The sequence below is a fragment of the Hoplias malabaricus genome, chromosome 4 (assembly GCF_029633855.1).
Source record: "Hoplias malabaricus isolate fHopMal1 chromosome 4, fHopMal1.hap1, whole genome shotgun sequence".
NCBI lineage: Eukaryota > Metazoa > Chordata > Actinopteri > Characiformes > Erythrinidae > Hoplias > Hoplias malabaricus.
This window is the reverse complement of record NC_089803.1, coordinates 43961830-43979006: the sequence shown is the minus strand read 5'-3', so window position 1 is coordinate 43979006 and position 17177 is coordinate 43961830. Positions and strand designations below refer to the sequence as shown.

General features: G+C 39.4%; 1 protein-coding gene across 1 annotated transcript in view; it reads left to right on the top strand.

Moving 5' to 3' along the window:
* Positions 1–629: 629 nt before the first annotated feature.
* gnptab (N-acetylglucosamine-1-phosphate transferase subunits alpha and beta) overlaps positions 630–17177 on the top strand; it is a 32510-nt gene continuing 15962 nt past the window's right edge. The window contains exons 1-12 of the mRNA XM_066669562.1: positions 630–946; positions 2365–2450; positions 2769–2888; positions 3530–3580; positions 7010–7206; positions 7799–7863; positions 8720–8854; positions 13624–13785; positions 13979–14158; positions 16386–16556; positions 16717–16840; positions 16930–17142. Of these exons, the coding sequence (XP_066525659.1) occupies positions 815–946; positions 2365–2450; positions 2769–2888; positions 3530–3580; positions 7010–7206; positions 7799–7863; positions 8720–8854; positions 13624–13785; positions 13979–14158; positions 16386–16556; positions 16717–16840; positions 16930–17142 (1636 nt within the window). The 5' untranslated portion in view covers positions 630–814. The remainder of the gene's footprint in view (positions 947–2364; positions 2451–2768; positions 2889–3529; positions 3581–7009; positions 7207–7798; positions 7864–8719; positions 8855–13623; positions 13786–13978; positions 14159–16385; positions 16557–16716; positions 16841–16929; positions 17143–17177) is intronic.

The following is a 17177-nucleotide window of genomic DNA, read 5'->3' as shown; positions in this document are numbered from 1 at the left end:
ATACATGCCCTACAATGAATCCTTTCATCAACGTTCATTCATTCATTCATTCATCCATTCATTGACTGTAACTGTTAATCCAGTGGCGGTGAGTCCTACCCAAAATCACTGCACACAAGGTAGGAGCACACCCTGGAGAGGGCGCCAGTCTTTCGCAGGGCAACACACACACACATATTCACTCACACACTCACACCTACGGACACTTCTGAGTCGTCAATCCACCTACCGACATGTGTTTTTGGACAGTGGGAGGAAACCTGAGCACCCGGAGGAAACCTAGCTTTCCAGCCTTGAACTTCTGAATTATTATGTTAATGGAATGCAGTATATTTCATATTCTAAATTTAGTGGTGCACTTTGTGCATTGAATCTTTGTTGAAGACCCCCTCCAGTATACGTCTGTCTGAGCGAGCTCCACATTTGAAACCCAGCGTGTGTTTTCTAAAGCCCACAAGTGACCGACAGCTCATAGCTGACTTCGAAAGGGGTCTAAATCCACAGTCAAAAACGAAAGTGCGGTGAGTTAGTATTAGTCATCCACCACAGGGGGGCGCTCAGTGCGGACTTCAGCGGCGAAGCGTGTGACCAAGTGGCAGCAGCAGAGAGAGAGAGGAAGACCAGCAAACTGATGTGTGTGTTGTGTGTGTGTATGGGTCGTGATCTGTGTGTGAATATGAGATCAGCTCGGCTCCATTGAGCCCTGTTTGTGTGTCTTTGTGTGTGTGTGTGTATGAGGATGATCTCGGAGCTCGGATCAGCGCGGAGGGATGCGGATCTCTTGGCAGAGGGATGGTGATCTTGTGGCGGAGAGATGGTGATGGTGAGCTCGGTTCTGAAGGTGCTGCAGAGGCACACCTACACCTGCCTGTCTCACCGGTATGGACTCTATCTGTGCTTCGGGGGAATAGTGCTCATGATAGTGTCCGCCTTCCAGTTTGGAGAGGTCAGTTCACAGACAAGAACACGCAAATTTTTACTGAGGTCTTGGACCTCCTACATACATACATACCTCTGTTGATGTGTAAACATTGTTCTTTAACTGATGCGGTTTTAAGCTCTTTTATAATGGTTTATTAAATGTTTCTCCTCCGCTGTTCAATGTTAGCTAGCTATATTCATTGGCATGTACTCTCTTAAAAGCTCCAGTGGCCGTTGAATGGAGGTGGTCTTAAGTGTTAACGTGTGTACCCCCTTCAAACATCCACTGGTATTTAAACTGTGATTTTACATACTGTCGTATGAGTAAATTAATATATCTTCTTGTCTTCAACTGTTGTGTATTATTTACTACTTGTTTTAGGTGTACACTGTATTAAAGGTCCAACTGAGTGTATTCGACAAAGCAGAATTTAGTGGTTAGTTAGGTAACTTAAGCCCAAAGTTGAGTATGGCGCAATAGGTTATCTGGCTAAACTGAGAAATCTGGCTTTGGGAAATATCCCCTGATAGTTGAAGAGCAGTGTCCATGCCATTTCATGACCGTACATTCTCTTAAAACCTCTAGTGTTCTTGGAATGGTGGTGTTTACTTTCCTAAATCCTCCAGTTTAACAGTGGTATTTACTCATTGTCATAAGGGGAATACCTCTACAGGTCTTTGACAGTTGGTGTGTGCATACTGTAATAGTAGTATAATCTCTAAAAGCCCTCCATAGATTTTCAAATAGTGGTGTTTACTCTTATCATAGGTGTTTACTCTTTTTAAAACCTGTGCTGGTATTCAAAGTGTAGTGTTAAAATCACTTTCATAGATGTATTCTCCAAAAGCCTCAACAGGTATTTGATATTGATGTATACATTTTTGTGTGTAATATTTGTCATATGTATATATAGCCCCCTATATATAGTGATATATAGTGATTCTGTGTCTAGGCTCTGGACTCTGAGCTTAATAAGCTGTTACAGACAATGAATGAATGAATGAATGAATGAATATGTATATATACTCTCTTTAAACTGCCACTGAGGTTTGAATAATGGCATTTATTACTTGCTGTACCTGTATATTGTCTTCATACAATTGGTATATAAATGCTTGTGTTTAGTGCTTGTCATAGATTATATATATTTTTTACAATCTTTGAAAGGTGGTTTACACCCATTTAATGATCTTGAAAGTGTTGTTTTCTGCTTATCCCAGATGTATGCTGTCTTAAAACTTCCATTGATTCTTCAAAGGTGTTGTTTACTCCTTGTCACTTACGTATACTGTAAGACGCCACTGGACTTTGAACTCTGACACTGAGTAAATTCCAGAGAACCTCAAGTGGCTTATATATCTGTGTATGATTCACTATAGCTATAACAACTACAGTGAGCAGCTGTTTGATTTTCAGATAATGATTGTGTTTACTCCTTACAGGTGGTGGTAGAGTGGAGTCGGGATCAGTATCATGTTCTTTTTGATTCCTACAGAGACAATGTGGGTGGGAAATCCTTCCAGACAAGGTGAGTGTCTTGTCTGAAGGATATAATTTGGCCTACAATTCAGCATACAAGGGAGCTGTATGGGAAACCTATGAAGAGTTTCATTTCTGTTAATGTTTACCAGCAAATAAAGTGCTGTTGTTCAGTTAAATAACCTTCCCATGGTGTGTCAAATCTCTAACCTCCAGAGATGGAAGTTGTTGAATAATGTAAACAATGGTCATTTTGTGGAGGCGCTCTGCAAAAAAATAAAAAGAAAGAAAAGAGAAAAGTAGATTTTCTACCCTTTTAAATGGAAACCATTTATGCTGCTGTGTCTTTACACTTCTCCAATTATAGGCTGTGCTTGCCCATGCCCATTGACGTGGTGTACACCTGGGTGAATGGTACGGATACAGATTTATTAAAAGACCTCCGTGCAGTAAGAAAACAACTAGAAGAGGACCAGAGAAAACTGAGGTACCACCCACTCTCTCACACTGGTTTTAATATGATCAGAATGTTATCTTAATATGGAATACATGTTGAATTCAGACTTACTATAGCATGTTCTAAGCATTTAACTTTTGTAGCTTTCTAGTATTCAGTTTGTCTGGAAGGATATCTTAGTGTAGGAAAGATATGTCTTTATTTTTTGCGAATATAGTAGAATTGCAAAATTGGCAAGCCTTACATTCGAGCCAGATTTCCGTTGATTTATCTTTATCTCTGCTTACGTAAGTCATTAAGTTTTATAGTGAATGTGCTTCATTCTAAAAAAAAAATTATAGATTGAAAATTGAACTAATAATCTGAAAAAGTACATAGCAATATTACTACTTGTAATGGTTGAAAATTTGCTAATGCCCAAGGCTAATTTAGAGTACATTACAATAGTTTTGTGTTTATGACTAGGATCTAAAACATGGTACACACCTGGTGTTATAAGCCAGATTAATACAAAAATAAATAAATAAATGATTCGGTAGACAAGTTTGTTGAATAAATACATTTTCTAGAATTTGTTATGGGTTATAACATAAACAATGTTCACAGTACTTCTTTGCCTGAAAATGACTTCCATCGGGAGTGTATTAAATAATATGCTGTGATTCTCTTAGGGAGAAGCTGGGGAAGAATGCCAGTGACACAACTGATGCACCCAAAGGAAGGTGGGGAAGGAAAGAGGAATTTTAAATACAGCAATGATTTCATCAGCTGTTTTTTGAGTCAGTTGGTCTGTGGTCTGAGTGTGAAAACTTCCTGTTGAAACCTGGCTCTGTTTAAAGTAAATGTAAGGTTAGAAATGCAGTAGCAAAAGCGAAAAGTCAGAGGTTTTTCTTTTTTTATGTTGCGCAAGCTGCTTCAGCAGCGCGCAATATATTGTTATCCGTAAGTCATATTATTATTATTTTTATTTTTATTATTCCACGTTTCCTTGTCCGCTTAACTAGTCCCGCAGCTTTTGAGCTATCGACTCCGTTCCACCTGGAAATCGTGCGTCCTATAGCGACGATGTGGGCTTGTATACAGCTTTCCGATACCCGCACTCGTTCGTCCGCTACACTCGTTTTTCGCTCTGTTTTTCCCCAGTCATTTCTATGGAATTAATTTTCAAAGTGCTCTAACTCGGTCATTTTTCAAGCTACGGACACGGGATTTCAGACGGTCGGACCCGGGCGTACCGGCTCCCATCACTTCCGTTTTCGGAATTTTTGCACTCATCCTTCCCTTTCTATCACTCCTTCAAAATCCCTCCATTCATTTCAATGGGAGGCTCTTAGAGTGGGTGACATCATACACTGTAGATTCCTTCTCAGAAAACGGGTTTTTCACTTTTCAGCCGAACAAATTGCCATAACTTCCTCATACTTTCACCTAGAAACTTCATTTAAATTTTAAATGGTAGAGAAACTTGTCCTTTCTAAGACCTCTAAATTTGAACATTATTGAAAATACGGTTTTTGAGTTATGAATTTTTGTTCGGCACTAGGGAGGGTTTCGGCTCCCATAGGGTTCAATGTATTTTTGGAGCAGCTCAGAGTGCGGTTTCTAAAATTTTCTCCTGTTTTTAACTCGTCATAACATGCTCAATTCTCACTTAATCTGCAAATTTTTTATACCATATCGATCCCCAGACTCTCCTTGTCGCAACGGTATATACGGTTAAGTGATGTGAGGAAAACTTTCCGAGCTATAAGCATTTGTTCGGAGGGTGGGTACGCTCCCATAGGAACCCATTGAAATTATTTTTTTTCTTTTTCAATTTTCTGCCGAACATTTCACCATAACTTCCTTATACTTTCACCTACAGACTTCATTTAAACTTTAAATGGTAGAGAAATTTCCCCTTTCTCACACTTGTAAGTTTCAGACCGTTTGATAATACCGTTCTTGAGTTATGAATTTTTGTTCCACACTTGGGAGGGTTTTCCTCCCATAGAGCTCAATGTATTTTAAGAGCGGCTCGGCACGCAGATTTTCAAAACTTTGCCTGTTTTTAACTCGTAATTACACCATCAAATCTCGCTCAAAGTGCAAAAATTTTTACACCATCTCGAGCACCAGACTCTCCTTGTCGCTACGGTATGCTTCGTTCATTTTTGGACCTGGAAAAGTTTTTGAGATATTTGAGGTTTTTTGGAAGGTGCGCCACCGGTCGAAATTCATTGAATCGTGAGTCTGTCAGTTGTATTCTGTGAGCGTGCGTGTGAGAGAGACAGAGGGGGGAGGGGGAGGGGCAGAGGCAGAGACTGAGGGGAAGAGCTGTGAGGGCCACAGAAATACACAGGCAGTCTGTAACACTTTAAAGGTCATTTTTAAGGGGGACATCTTAATTATCCAGGGTTTCTTAAGGTGGAATTTTTTAAGAATACCTCATTCACAATATACTGCCTGTCTTTTCGACATTTTAAGCTTTATTTAAAGTGGTCATTTTTAAAGGTGGACGTGTCAATACAACTGTGGGTTTCTTAAGGTGGAATTTTTATTAAGGTGGTATTTAAAATGTATTGGCCATCTTTTGTTGCTTTTAAGACTCTTTTGGCCTGTGATGTGGACATTTCAATACAATTCTGGGTTTCTTAAGGTGGAATTGTTTTTAAAGGTGGAATTCAAAATGTATCGTTTTCCATTCACGGCCTACACAGCTCCATAGAGTCCAATGTAAACTGCTGTGGGAGAGTGCTCTCTTAACATCCCACTACCGACAGCTTAGCAGTAAACTCCTTCACCATAAGCGTCGCCTAGTGACCCACGCGGGTTTACCGCATCGAGGACCTCGCTTTAAGCGGGAAAGACGCGGATCGGGGGACGGTGGTTTAGGCGGCGCAACATCTCGTGTTACGTTTGCTGCCCTTCATTCTGAGGATCGTTCGTTCTTGTCCGGTTAACTCCGCCCACACTTTTCGAGATATCGACTCCGTTCAAAGTTTGTTTCGTAGAGCTGCCCTGTGGGATGCGGGCTTGTATACAGCTTTTGGAAAAGTTGCATAGTTTTTGCACAGTAAGCATTTGAAGTTTCATCTTTTCTCCCATAGGAATGAATGGAAAAATGTCCATAAACTTTTGTCAAACTTTCAAACTGCTGTCACACGCTCAGTTTTCGAGCTAGAGACACCAGAATTCAAACGGGCAGACCCGAGAGTCCACGGTCCCGCCACGTGAAATTATGGGCCGATAGCCCACCCGCTTCATGACCTTTGACCCCGTTTTCCATTCACGGCCTACAGAGCTCCATAGAGTCCAATGTAAACTGCTGTGGGAGAGTGCTCTCTTAACATCCCACTACCGACAGCTTAGCAGTAAACTCCTTCAGCATAAGCGTCGCCTAGTGACCCACGCGGGTTTACCGTATCGAGGACCTCGCTTTAAGCGGGAAAGACGCGGATCGGGGGACGGGGGTTTAGGCGGCGCAACATCTCGCGTTTCCTCCTGGAAATGCAGACCTCTAGTTTTTTAATTATTATTATTTTTGATATTGTGTGTGTGTGAATGAGTTGGTTTAACTTTTATCAATGTGTGTGTGTGAATACAGTTATCAGGCAAAATATCAACCTGAAATGGGAATGGCCTGGGCTTGTACTGTGTGTTATCTTATGGCCCTTGTTTCACCCGTTTACTTTTTCTGAGTGATCATATTTGCTTTTTAAGATTGAAGTACCTTAGTTTAGAAGTACCCCCCCCCAAACCTGACCTACAGTTCTCTAGTAGTGTTCAAACACTCCTCATTCATTTGCCTTGTTGTTTATTAACCAAAGCCTATAACATAGAAACACCTTAGAAATCACACATCAGCACCAGCAACACCCTAGCAACACCTTAGCAATCAACATTGTAGAAACCAACATCTATAGCATAGCATATCTTTAGCAACCACCTTGCAACACTGTAGCAGCCAACAACTGTAACAACACCTTAGCAACCCCCTAGCAACAATTAGCAACCAACGATTTAAGTTGCATAACCTATCTATGTTTCTTTCAGAATATGCAATTTTTCAGTTTAAGATTAGTTCCAATTATGTTGGATAATCTGCTTTCTGATGCTAATGACTTATTTTGTGGTGACACAAGATATGATGCGAATATGTGTCTTGTTAGGCCTGAATGTCTGCTGTCCCACTGCATCATGGCTCCTGCTCTGGTGCTGGACCGTGCGCTGCCCTCTAACATCACAGTGAAGGAGCTGCCCTCTCTCTCTGCTGCACTCTCCTCCACCAAGCAGCTCCTACAAGTGGCTAAGCCCCTTCACCCCTCCACCAGCGTCTCAGTGCTCCTCTTCCACTCCCAGAGTGAAGGTGTGTTTGTTATCTGGTCCATTATTTTAAGACATTTTGACATAGAGCAACATTTTCCACAATTTCTTCCCACTGTATTATCACTGGTAGAAATGAAGGAGATTCAATATGCTCACAGAGCAGTGTATCTGAACAAATTTTGCTGTTGAAAAATATTTGACAAGATATTCAGTGTGGACCTATGTGTGTGAAAACTGATGAAATATAAATGTAGTTTTGCCAACTTACACCAAACCAAAAAACATTCTAGAAATTTTTGATTAATCAAATATTTTAGGTATGTTTTTCTTGTCTAGTGAGAGGGTTTGAATGACTGAAACTGCCTATTCAGATGATCTTAACGTTTGAGTTAAGAAAGCTCATTTTAAAAAAGCAGCTCACAATCCAGCTTTTACTTTTTTGAGGAAGTGCTTGACTGAGTGCTGTGTTAATCAATATTTTGCAAATAGTTTATGTTTTTGTTAATTACATAAATTGTCCAGTTAAGCTAATAATAATTTAAACTGACCCTGCATGACACTTTATTGATTTATGATTATTGAGCTTGAACGTAACAGCAAGTTTGCTTATCTGTGTTCTTTTGATGCATCAGCGGATAAAGCTCATTCAGATGCACCGAAGGACCTACCGAAACACTCCATCTCCAGAGCTTATCTGGTGAGAAGTCTTTTTGCTCTGAAAAGTGTAAACTGTGCCTTTTGATTTGTGGTTATCCTTTCAGACCCTTCTGTGTTCCATTCTGTTGCCTAAAGTCTGGCAGTGAAGAACAGAAGGAAGTCTTGTTTGTCGTTTAAATCTTAGGCAATATGACAACAATATACACTGTATGTTAACAAATATTCAGATGAAATGTTAAATGATGTGTTTACAAACTATTGGTCCTCTAGTGTATCACAAAAACCTGAAGAAAGTTTGTTTTTATTATTTCACAGCTCATCATTTTATAAGTTTGAACAGATGTATTGAAATGGCACTATTCAGCATTATTTTTCAGTATTTAAGGTCTTAAACCGCAGCAATTCTGATGAATTAGGGCTAATTATACTCTTTCTGGAAAAAATATATATTGTCATGTCAGTGACCTATTCAGCTGGTCATACAGCTGTAACCACTGCTGCTTTGCATATTTCATGCCACAGTTTTTTGAATCATTGTTTCTTTGTTTAAATCTCTCTCTCTCTCTCTCTCTCTCTCTCTCTCTCTCTCTCTCTCTCTCTCATATATATTATTAGAGAATACATGCATAACAATATAGTATTTCTTATTTGGTTGCATGAAGTTTCTTTTTGAAATATTTTTGCCATAGTTTTTTATACTTTTTTTATTAATGTTTAGTTAATTTAATACAATGATTTACAAAGAGAAATTTGTTGATCCTAAAGGTTTTTCAGTGGATTAGGCATCGTCTGTGTCTGGAAAACTGTCACCAGCCAAAAGAAATGGCCTTCTATGCTGCTATATTTCTGTTTGCCTTTTCTGTTCCGCTCTCCGTAAACATGTGATCTCCTCACAGACGACAGATAAGGATGCTCCTAGTCTGGTGCGGATTCAGACACTGGCCTACCTCAGTGGCTTTCCTGCTTCCTTTAAAGGGACTGAGCAGCTGAGGGTCAAGCTGCCATCTGTGGTGACCAACAAAATCAAACAGGTGAGAATGGATGCAGGGGTTAGAGGTTACAGCTAGTAGGAACAACCACAAGATGGCAGCCGAGTGCCATTTACATCTCCTGTGCTTTTCTTCTTTTCAGAAGCTCTCGGTCACTGTGAGTTAATTTATACAAATGCTTGTAATCTTTTAATCTCTCTTATTTGCTCATCAAGCTTTTTTATTTCAGTAATAGTTAATAAATTAAGTCTATAATTTTGCATGTCACACAGGTCCAGGGTTCTGGGGTTGTGGGTTCGGGCCCCACCTCAGGTCACTGTCTGTGAGGAGTTTGGTGTGTTCTCCTTGTGTCTGTATGGGTTTCGTCCTAGTGGTCAACATTCTACCCAAAGTCTGTATTTCCTTTGTGCTCCAGCTTTGTTTATTTGCTCAGTTGCAGCAGAATCACTTTTTAGAATCTTTCTTTGTCAGACTTTCTTCTCATTCAGTCTTCTTAGATACTATTTCCTATTTCTTACATATTAATGTGCTTAGTATATTATTCCTTATTTATTATATAAACTGCTTTGTGTCTAATGCAAGTTAATGTAAAGACATTTAATTTCAATTAATTCTGGAGCATTTCTGGTCCAAAAGCATGTTTGAAGCAAGACTTCAAATGATGTAGAAATATATAAAATACATTTTTATCCTTTCTATTTATTGTAGTTTACAATGGTTTGTTGTAGCAGAATGAATCTAAGGTGCTGTTTTTTCATGTCCCACATGGTGGCACTCTGCCCCAGTCTGTGTTTTGGAGCTTGTGAGGACAGACCCATGTGTAGGCTTTGGGTGTGCTGGATCTCAGTGTTGCCATTTCTCAGTTGTCGGACTTCAGATTCAGTAATATTTAGATCATGCTATATTTTTGTTTCCCTGAAAATGGAAGAGTTAGAGGGAGGTAGAGATAAAGGGAGTGGGAGAGAGTGGGGACTGAAGTGTTGATTGATAGGTGGCGTGATTTCAGGGCTGATGAATGCACTCCATTCACCCGTATTGACAAAAGGGCGAGAAAGATGAGGATATGAACAATGTAGACAAGAGAAAGGACAAAACATGTCTGACAAAAGTGTCAGTAGGTGTGTGTGTGTGTGTGTGTGTGTGTGTGTGTGTGTGTGTGTTGCGCTCTGAAGGACTGGCACCTCCTCCAGGTTGTGTTCCTGCCTTGTCCCCAGTGATTCTGTGTAGGCTTCGGACCCACCACGACCCTGAACTGGATAAGCGCTTACAGATAATGAAAGAATGAATAATTCACTATTAGTTTAATCACTATAATTTATATATATTTATATTTTTGGACAAACACACATCTGTACATACTGATATACATGCATGCATAGTCTCTGTCCAAAGCAAAATATATATCTCCAAAATAGTAGCATAAAACCTTCTTAACTTTTAGTGGAAGCCAACATATAAAAGATATAATTCCACATACCTTTGGAGCATTTCTATGGAAATGAAATAGAAAATTCCATGAAATTGTCACCTACTGTAACAGACCCAGTAAACTTAAAAAACGCAAAAAATGAAGATACATGTTTTTCTTTGGACAGCGACAATATGTGTATTATATTTTCTTTGGTTGCATTGATTTGGCTCATACTAATACCAGCCTTTATTTTGTGTAAATTAATGTGGCCTGGATGTGAGTGACCATAAAAATCTTCCTGGAAACAGAGCTACTGGGTAAAATCTATTGATAGAGCAGCAGCCTTCTGTGCTCTGTTCTGTCCATGTGGGGATTAAAGAGGCATGTATGGAAGAATGTCAGCCCTGGGATGCGCTTTTGTGTTTGTGTCTGTGTGTGTGTGCGCGTGTGTGTGTATATGAAAACACCATTATAAGCGGTGATAAAAAGTGTTTAAGAGGGAGAACTTGATCCTGTGAACACACTCATCATTGGAGGACCTTGACTTGGTGCTGGCAGTTACTGGAGTGCACTAATCTGCCTGAACTATTCCAGGAGAAGAGAGGAAAGGCGAGAGGGATGAAAGGAGGTGTAACTGTAGATGTATTTTGCCGTGTATGGAGCGTGGTGGCGGATTGATGATGTGTAGGTCAGGCTGTAATGTGTGTGTGTGTGTGTGTGTATGGGTTTCATTTATAATTTCATTTGTGACAGGACCGGATTTGTTGGGCTGTACATAGAGCACAAGTTGTGAAATGCATGAGGATTTTAAAAGGTGTTAATCAGGTTCTTTAGCATGTGTTAAAGCAGCACCATGGCCATGGATTGGATGAAGAATTTGCCAGTTATTGGATCTAGTGTAATTATCTCCAATCATTACTCATGTTCTTTACCATGTAGCAGCATGCTCACTGATTGGATAATTTTTTTTGCCAGTTTTTGAATCTAGTTTGGGCAGCAAGGTGGTGCAGCAGGTAGTGTCGCAGTCACACAGCTCCAGGGACCTGAAGGTTGTGGGTTCATGTCCCACTCCAGGTGACTGTCTGTGAGGAGTTTGGTGTGTTCTCCCCGTGTCAATGTGGGCTTCCTCCGGGTGTTCCGGTTTCCTCCCACAGTCCAAAAGCACATGTTGATAGGTGGCTTGGCGACTCAAAAGTGTCCATAGGTGTGAGTGTGTGTGGCCCAGTGAAGGACTGGTGCCCATCCAGGGTGTGTTCCCGCCTTGCGTCCAGTGATTCTGGGTACGCTCTGGACCCTCAACTGGATAAGTGGATACAGACAATGAATGAATCTAGTTTGATTGTATCCAGACATTAATGAGCTTGTTGCAAAGCAGTCTCATGGGAATTGATTTCAGTTACTGGATCCACTGTCTGATTTAGTGTGATTTAATTAAAGAATGAATAGCTTGGGTAACTGACCATGAAGTCAATCACATCATCAAAATAATTTCATTTGAATAAATGTGGCTCAAATTAAATGTTTTTGCACGGTTGTTGATCATTTCAATCATGTTCATTTAAGAGAAAATATGTGGTAGAATGAATACACAAATGTGTGTGTGTGTGTGTGTGTGTGTGTGTGTGTGTATATAAGAATTGACTTTATATATATATATATATATATATATATATATATATATATATAAGTCAATTCTTGGCTGTTGGGCTGTCCTTTTTGGTTTATTTTTAGCTACTGAGCTATGATTTTTTTATTTTTATTTTTTCTCTCTCCCCTTCCCTCAAAGGCACTGTAGTTACAGCAGTGAGCAGGGTCTCGGCAGCTGGGCAGATAGGCTCTTTATGTGCACTGACATGTCCACTCCAGCTGGTCATAACCCCTGCTGCTTTGCTTATTAGCTTTAGAGAGGATAACTTGGTTGGTGGAACAGTATGAACTCACATTAAGACAAGCCTAAAGGATTTTCAGTGGAGAATGCCCAAGATTAGACATTGTCTATGTTTGGAAAACAGGTAGTGACTAAGAGAGTTGATGTTGTACATAACTGACAGTTGGTCTACTTGGTGTTCTGCTGAGGGAAACGGCAAGTAAGTAATGTGTTACAGTAACCACATTACACTGTGGTTATGTACAATATTTCCTTTAATTTGATAAGATAATACTTTATTAATCCCAAAGAGATGACATGTACAAATAATAATAAATATGGCAGTGTTACAGAAGTGGGTTACCAAAATAAAAAATAGAGGCGGCCCTATATGAATCCTGTACATGTCATATGCGAGAGCAGCCTAGCTGAATCATCATCATTATCTTTTCCGCTTGGCAGTTGCAGAGTCGCAGGCCCTAAGAATCATAAGTGGTAAAACATATGAAAACACAAGTGAAAAGTGTCTCTATGCATAATTGGATATGTGCATGACATAAACAAGAGCAGCATAAGTGGTTATTGCATTAATGTAGTCAGAAGTTGAAAGTTGAAAATGTCAGTAAATATCATTAGTAATAGTAGTCAATGAAACAAAAGTGGTCAGTCTACAGAGAAGTGTAGAATGGAGTAGTTTCATAACAGTACAGATATGTGGTTCACAAACTGTGGTACATGAAGCATCATGAGGTGGTAAGCCAGATGACATCTGTAAATTTATTACAGTCACTAAAAAATGAATTAGTGAAAAATTGAAAATCTAAAGTTTTCATGTGTAAATTACACAATCTCTTGTAGAGATTACATATTTACATAAAATTAATTTGTGTTCAACAATAAAGAAAATGACCCAGTTTCCAAATCTTAAGAAATACCTTGTCTTATAATGCTAATTTGTGGATTGCAAAAAGCAGGTAAGCCATACAAAATTAGTGAGGAGTTTGTTTACCACTTGCCAAAGACATGACTATAACAAATATGTGACAAAAAAAATTTCTGAGCTAGATCTGTGTTTAAAGCGTATGGATCTAGTCCCTTCCACTGCTTGTGTAGGCTCAGGCTCATCACTAAATTGGTAAGTTGTAAAGGCGTTCAGATGCCTCCTGTCTACACATTTTGTTTGTGGTGTGCGTTGCTGTGACATGACTATGGGTGGTACCTGGTCTAAAAATTTTGAGAACCACTGGTATAGATGTATATGAGCTGAACATGTAACATTTATGGTGTAGCTCACTCAGCACAGTTGAGACAGCAGGAGACTTGTTTCAAAGGCTTATTGCTGTGGGAAGAAACAAACTCGCACAGTGCTCCATAGCACTCTTGTCCACTGAAAATGTGCTTCTCTGTTTGTTCAGTATTGTGTGTGAGATGCACTGTGTATAATTGTCCATTTCGTAGCATATATTGAGTTGTATTAATGATTCTGGTTTGATGTAGTAACTGTGTTAATTGTTCTTTTATCTCATCCCTCAGCTGCAACTTTACTCTGAGGCCAGCATTGCTCTCCTCCACTTGAACACAGCACAGGACTTCACTGACCTCCTTCAGCAGGCCAAAAAGAACTTGACACTGGATGGCAAGGAGCTCACTGTCAGCCCAGCGTACCTGTTCTGGGACATCAGTGCTGTCTCACAGGTGAAATGGATTATTAAGTGTGTATCTTAACACCACACTTGGTGTACAAGCATGAACGGAATTAGTTTAGAAAATAATTGAGTGATTTCTTAGTAAGTTCCTTATTTAGTTCCTGTAGAACTAGAAGAAAAAACTTCCTATGGCTCTGTACCTGCTATGTTATGTGAAAGATATATCTGCTTTGTGCTTCAAGTCGAAGCAGGATGAGGATGTGTCAGCTAGCCGCTTTGAAGACAACGAGGAGCTACGCTATTCACTCCGCTCTGTGGAGAAACACGCACCCTGGGTACGACATATCTTTATCGTCACCAACGGGCAAATCCCCTCCTGGCTCAACCTGGATAACCCCCGAGTTACTGTGGTTACTCATCAGGTCAGTTCCCTCTCAGTGTTTTTATTAGACCCCGTTCAGTAAAAAAGGTACAATGAATTACCCTAGGTTTACTATGAAATAGGTTTTTAAGACGTATTTAAAAAGCAAGTGTGGGAAGTCTGAATGCATCATTAGAATTTAATCTGAAATTAATTTTCATTTCGTTTGGTGATTCGCCTTCTTTGTTATTTAAAAATAACCTTCATCAGTGTCACTATCATGTATTGCTGCATGATATGACCGCAAATCGATATCACGATTAATTGAACATTTTATTTCATTTAGTAGTAATAAATTATTTTGATTATTATTTTTGCTCTCAAAGTTCACTAACAAAGCTTGTACTTTTGCTCAAGAATTAAAAAAAAAATATATATATATATATATATATTTTTTTTTTTAATACTGTTGGAATATTAAAAAATATATATATTTTTAAGCCATCCACTATTCTTATTTGTTCATGTGATTGTAGTTCAAGTATTGAAACAGACTGGTGCTATTAACTTTGCATGCTTTATGTTTTTTCGGTGTTTACATTTGACTTCTTTATTTTCAGTGTCATCTTCAGAACATGTCCAAACAAAAGTCACAGCATTTTACTCTAGTAAAAGCTGCTTGACTTGCTCACTTGGCTTTTGTGTTTAGGTTCTCCACTTTGTTGCTTCCATGTGGGACAGAATCACATGACTACATGCACAGTAGTATGGTTTTAAGGAGACAATACATGAATGCACAGTGGAGGGACATATTAAAGGGAACATATTATGCAAAACTCACTTTTTGCATGCTTTTGTATTTCAATTTGGTTCTCTACTGTTCCAATAAACACTTCAAGCATGGAAAAAATAAACATCCATCCAACAAATGCTAACTAAAAATTAATTATCTTAGAAACCGTTTATTTATATATTGTTTTTAAAAAACATATATTTTTTATTCTTAAGCCAAAAAAGAGGGAGAGTACTAGTGAAGGGTCAGGTGCAACTTTCAAAAAATGGTCACATTTTGCCTCAGAGTTCAAAATTTAGCTTAGAGCCCCTGAAAAGTCTGGACTGGCTCTGTGTGCAGGTGGCGCCTCTTCTTCTTGCTCTCGGTCCGACTCAGTGTTGGATAGCGCCTCTGTTTTCTGTCTTTTTCACATGTGGTAAACGCTCAGCTTAAACATGGGAAGGGTGGGGCATGGCCAGCAACAGCTTATTTGCATAAAAGAGACAGAGCCCTTAAACAGCTCATTCTGAAAGGGACTGAAATTGGCAAGAATAGAGCTGGTGATATCTCTTTATGTGAGAGTGATTTTGCGCAAAGAACTTTGTGAACATGTATTGTATAGACACATAGACCTATTCTAACTTGTTTAAAAAGAGATATAATATGTCCCCTATAACAGAATTAAAACCTAAAAAGCTGAACAAAATTAAAAGAAAAAATTATTTTTTTGTTATAGGTAAGATTATGTTGATTAAGAGTTCTGAATGTCTTTTTCGATTTATTTTTAATCATACCACGGTTAATTCCAACCCTCGTTGTTATTGGCGTAGAGATGTTCCAGAAATGCCAATATTGCACGATAATGTCACTCTGACCAAAGCTCTTCTGGTATTATTCTGCATTACAAAAATGCAGGGGAGCAATTTATGCAGTGGAGGCACATCTATTTATTTTGCTCTGTTGCTCTGGTTCACCAGCTCAGCAGGACAGCTCTTGAGCGATATTCCAAAATACTCACTTCTAACTTAAACAGAGAGAACTTGACATTGTGTACACATGTATAATATATAACTAAAATTTGATAACACTGTGAACAGTCGATAAACAATGATATTTTACTGACTCCACCCGTTTATCTGATTTAGACCAAGAGAATAACGCAAGATTTAGACCAAGAGAAGGCTTGGTTTCCATCAAAACCTTTGTAAATGCGGCCCAATGTTCAAAAATCAGAACTGAATGGAATCAGTTAAAGATTCAGAGATTGTTAAAAAGGGCAATGGAACCATTTTATCTTATGGAAGGTTGATAAAAAAACAAACAATTGTTTTTCTGTTTCCTTTATCTTAAAACATAATAAAAATAAACAGTTCTAACAAACTGTGGTATAATCACAATAATACACATTGCCAATATCTCACTTCACAGCACTGCCACTTGTGAATTATTGTTTCGTTAATTGTCCAGCCCTGCTATCATGTGCCATTTTCATTCCACTGGTTTGGTTTCCTTCCAGGAGATCTTCCAGAATCAGTCCCATTTGCCTACATTCAGCTCTCCAGCCATTGAGACACACATCCACCACATTCCTGGCCTCTCGCAGAAGTTCATCTACCTTAACGATGACGTCATGTTTGGCAAGGATGTGTGGCCTGATGATTTCTTCAGTCACTCAAAGGGCCAGAAGGTAAGAACACATATGTTTCCTCTTTCCATAGTAGCTATTTTTTGTGTTTATTTAGCATCCACATGAGTTTATTCTCAGTGATTCAGCTATTGATGTCTCATAATGTGCCTGTTGTCCCAAGAAGAAAAATAATGACTGAGGCCAAATTCTCCCTCCATAGGTATACCTCACATGGCCTGTTCCTAACTGTGCTGAGGGATGCCCAGGCTCATGGATCAAAGATGGCTACTGCGACAAGGCCTGTAACAATTCTGCCTGTGACTGGGATGGTGGAGACTGCTTAGGTGAAGAAAAATTCTCCTCTGTACTATGCTGGATTGGTTAGAACTTCTGAGAGCTAGAAATATCTTCACCCTCTAATTTGATTCTCTAGGTACAGCAGCAGGAAGTCGTTTTGGTGGAGGAGGCCCTGGAGGTCCAGTGGTTGGAGGCGGACAGCCATGGCAGTTTCCAGGTGGTTTGGGAGGCCTGGGGGGCGTAACCTTCTGCAACCAGGGCTGTGCTAACTCTTGGTTGGCTGATAAGTTCTGTGACCAGGCGTGTAATGTGCTGGCCTGTGGGTTTGACGTAGGAGACTGCGGACAAGGTGAGAGGGAGACGGGCAGAAAAGGTTATCTTAAA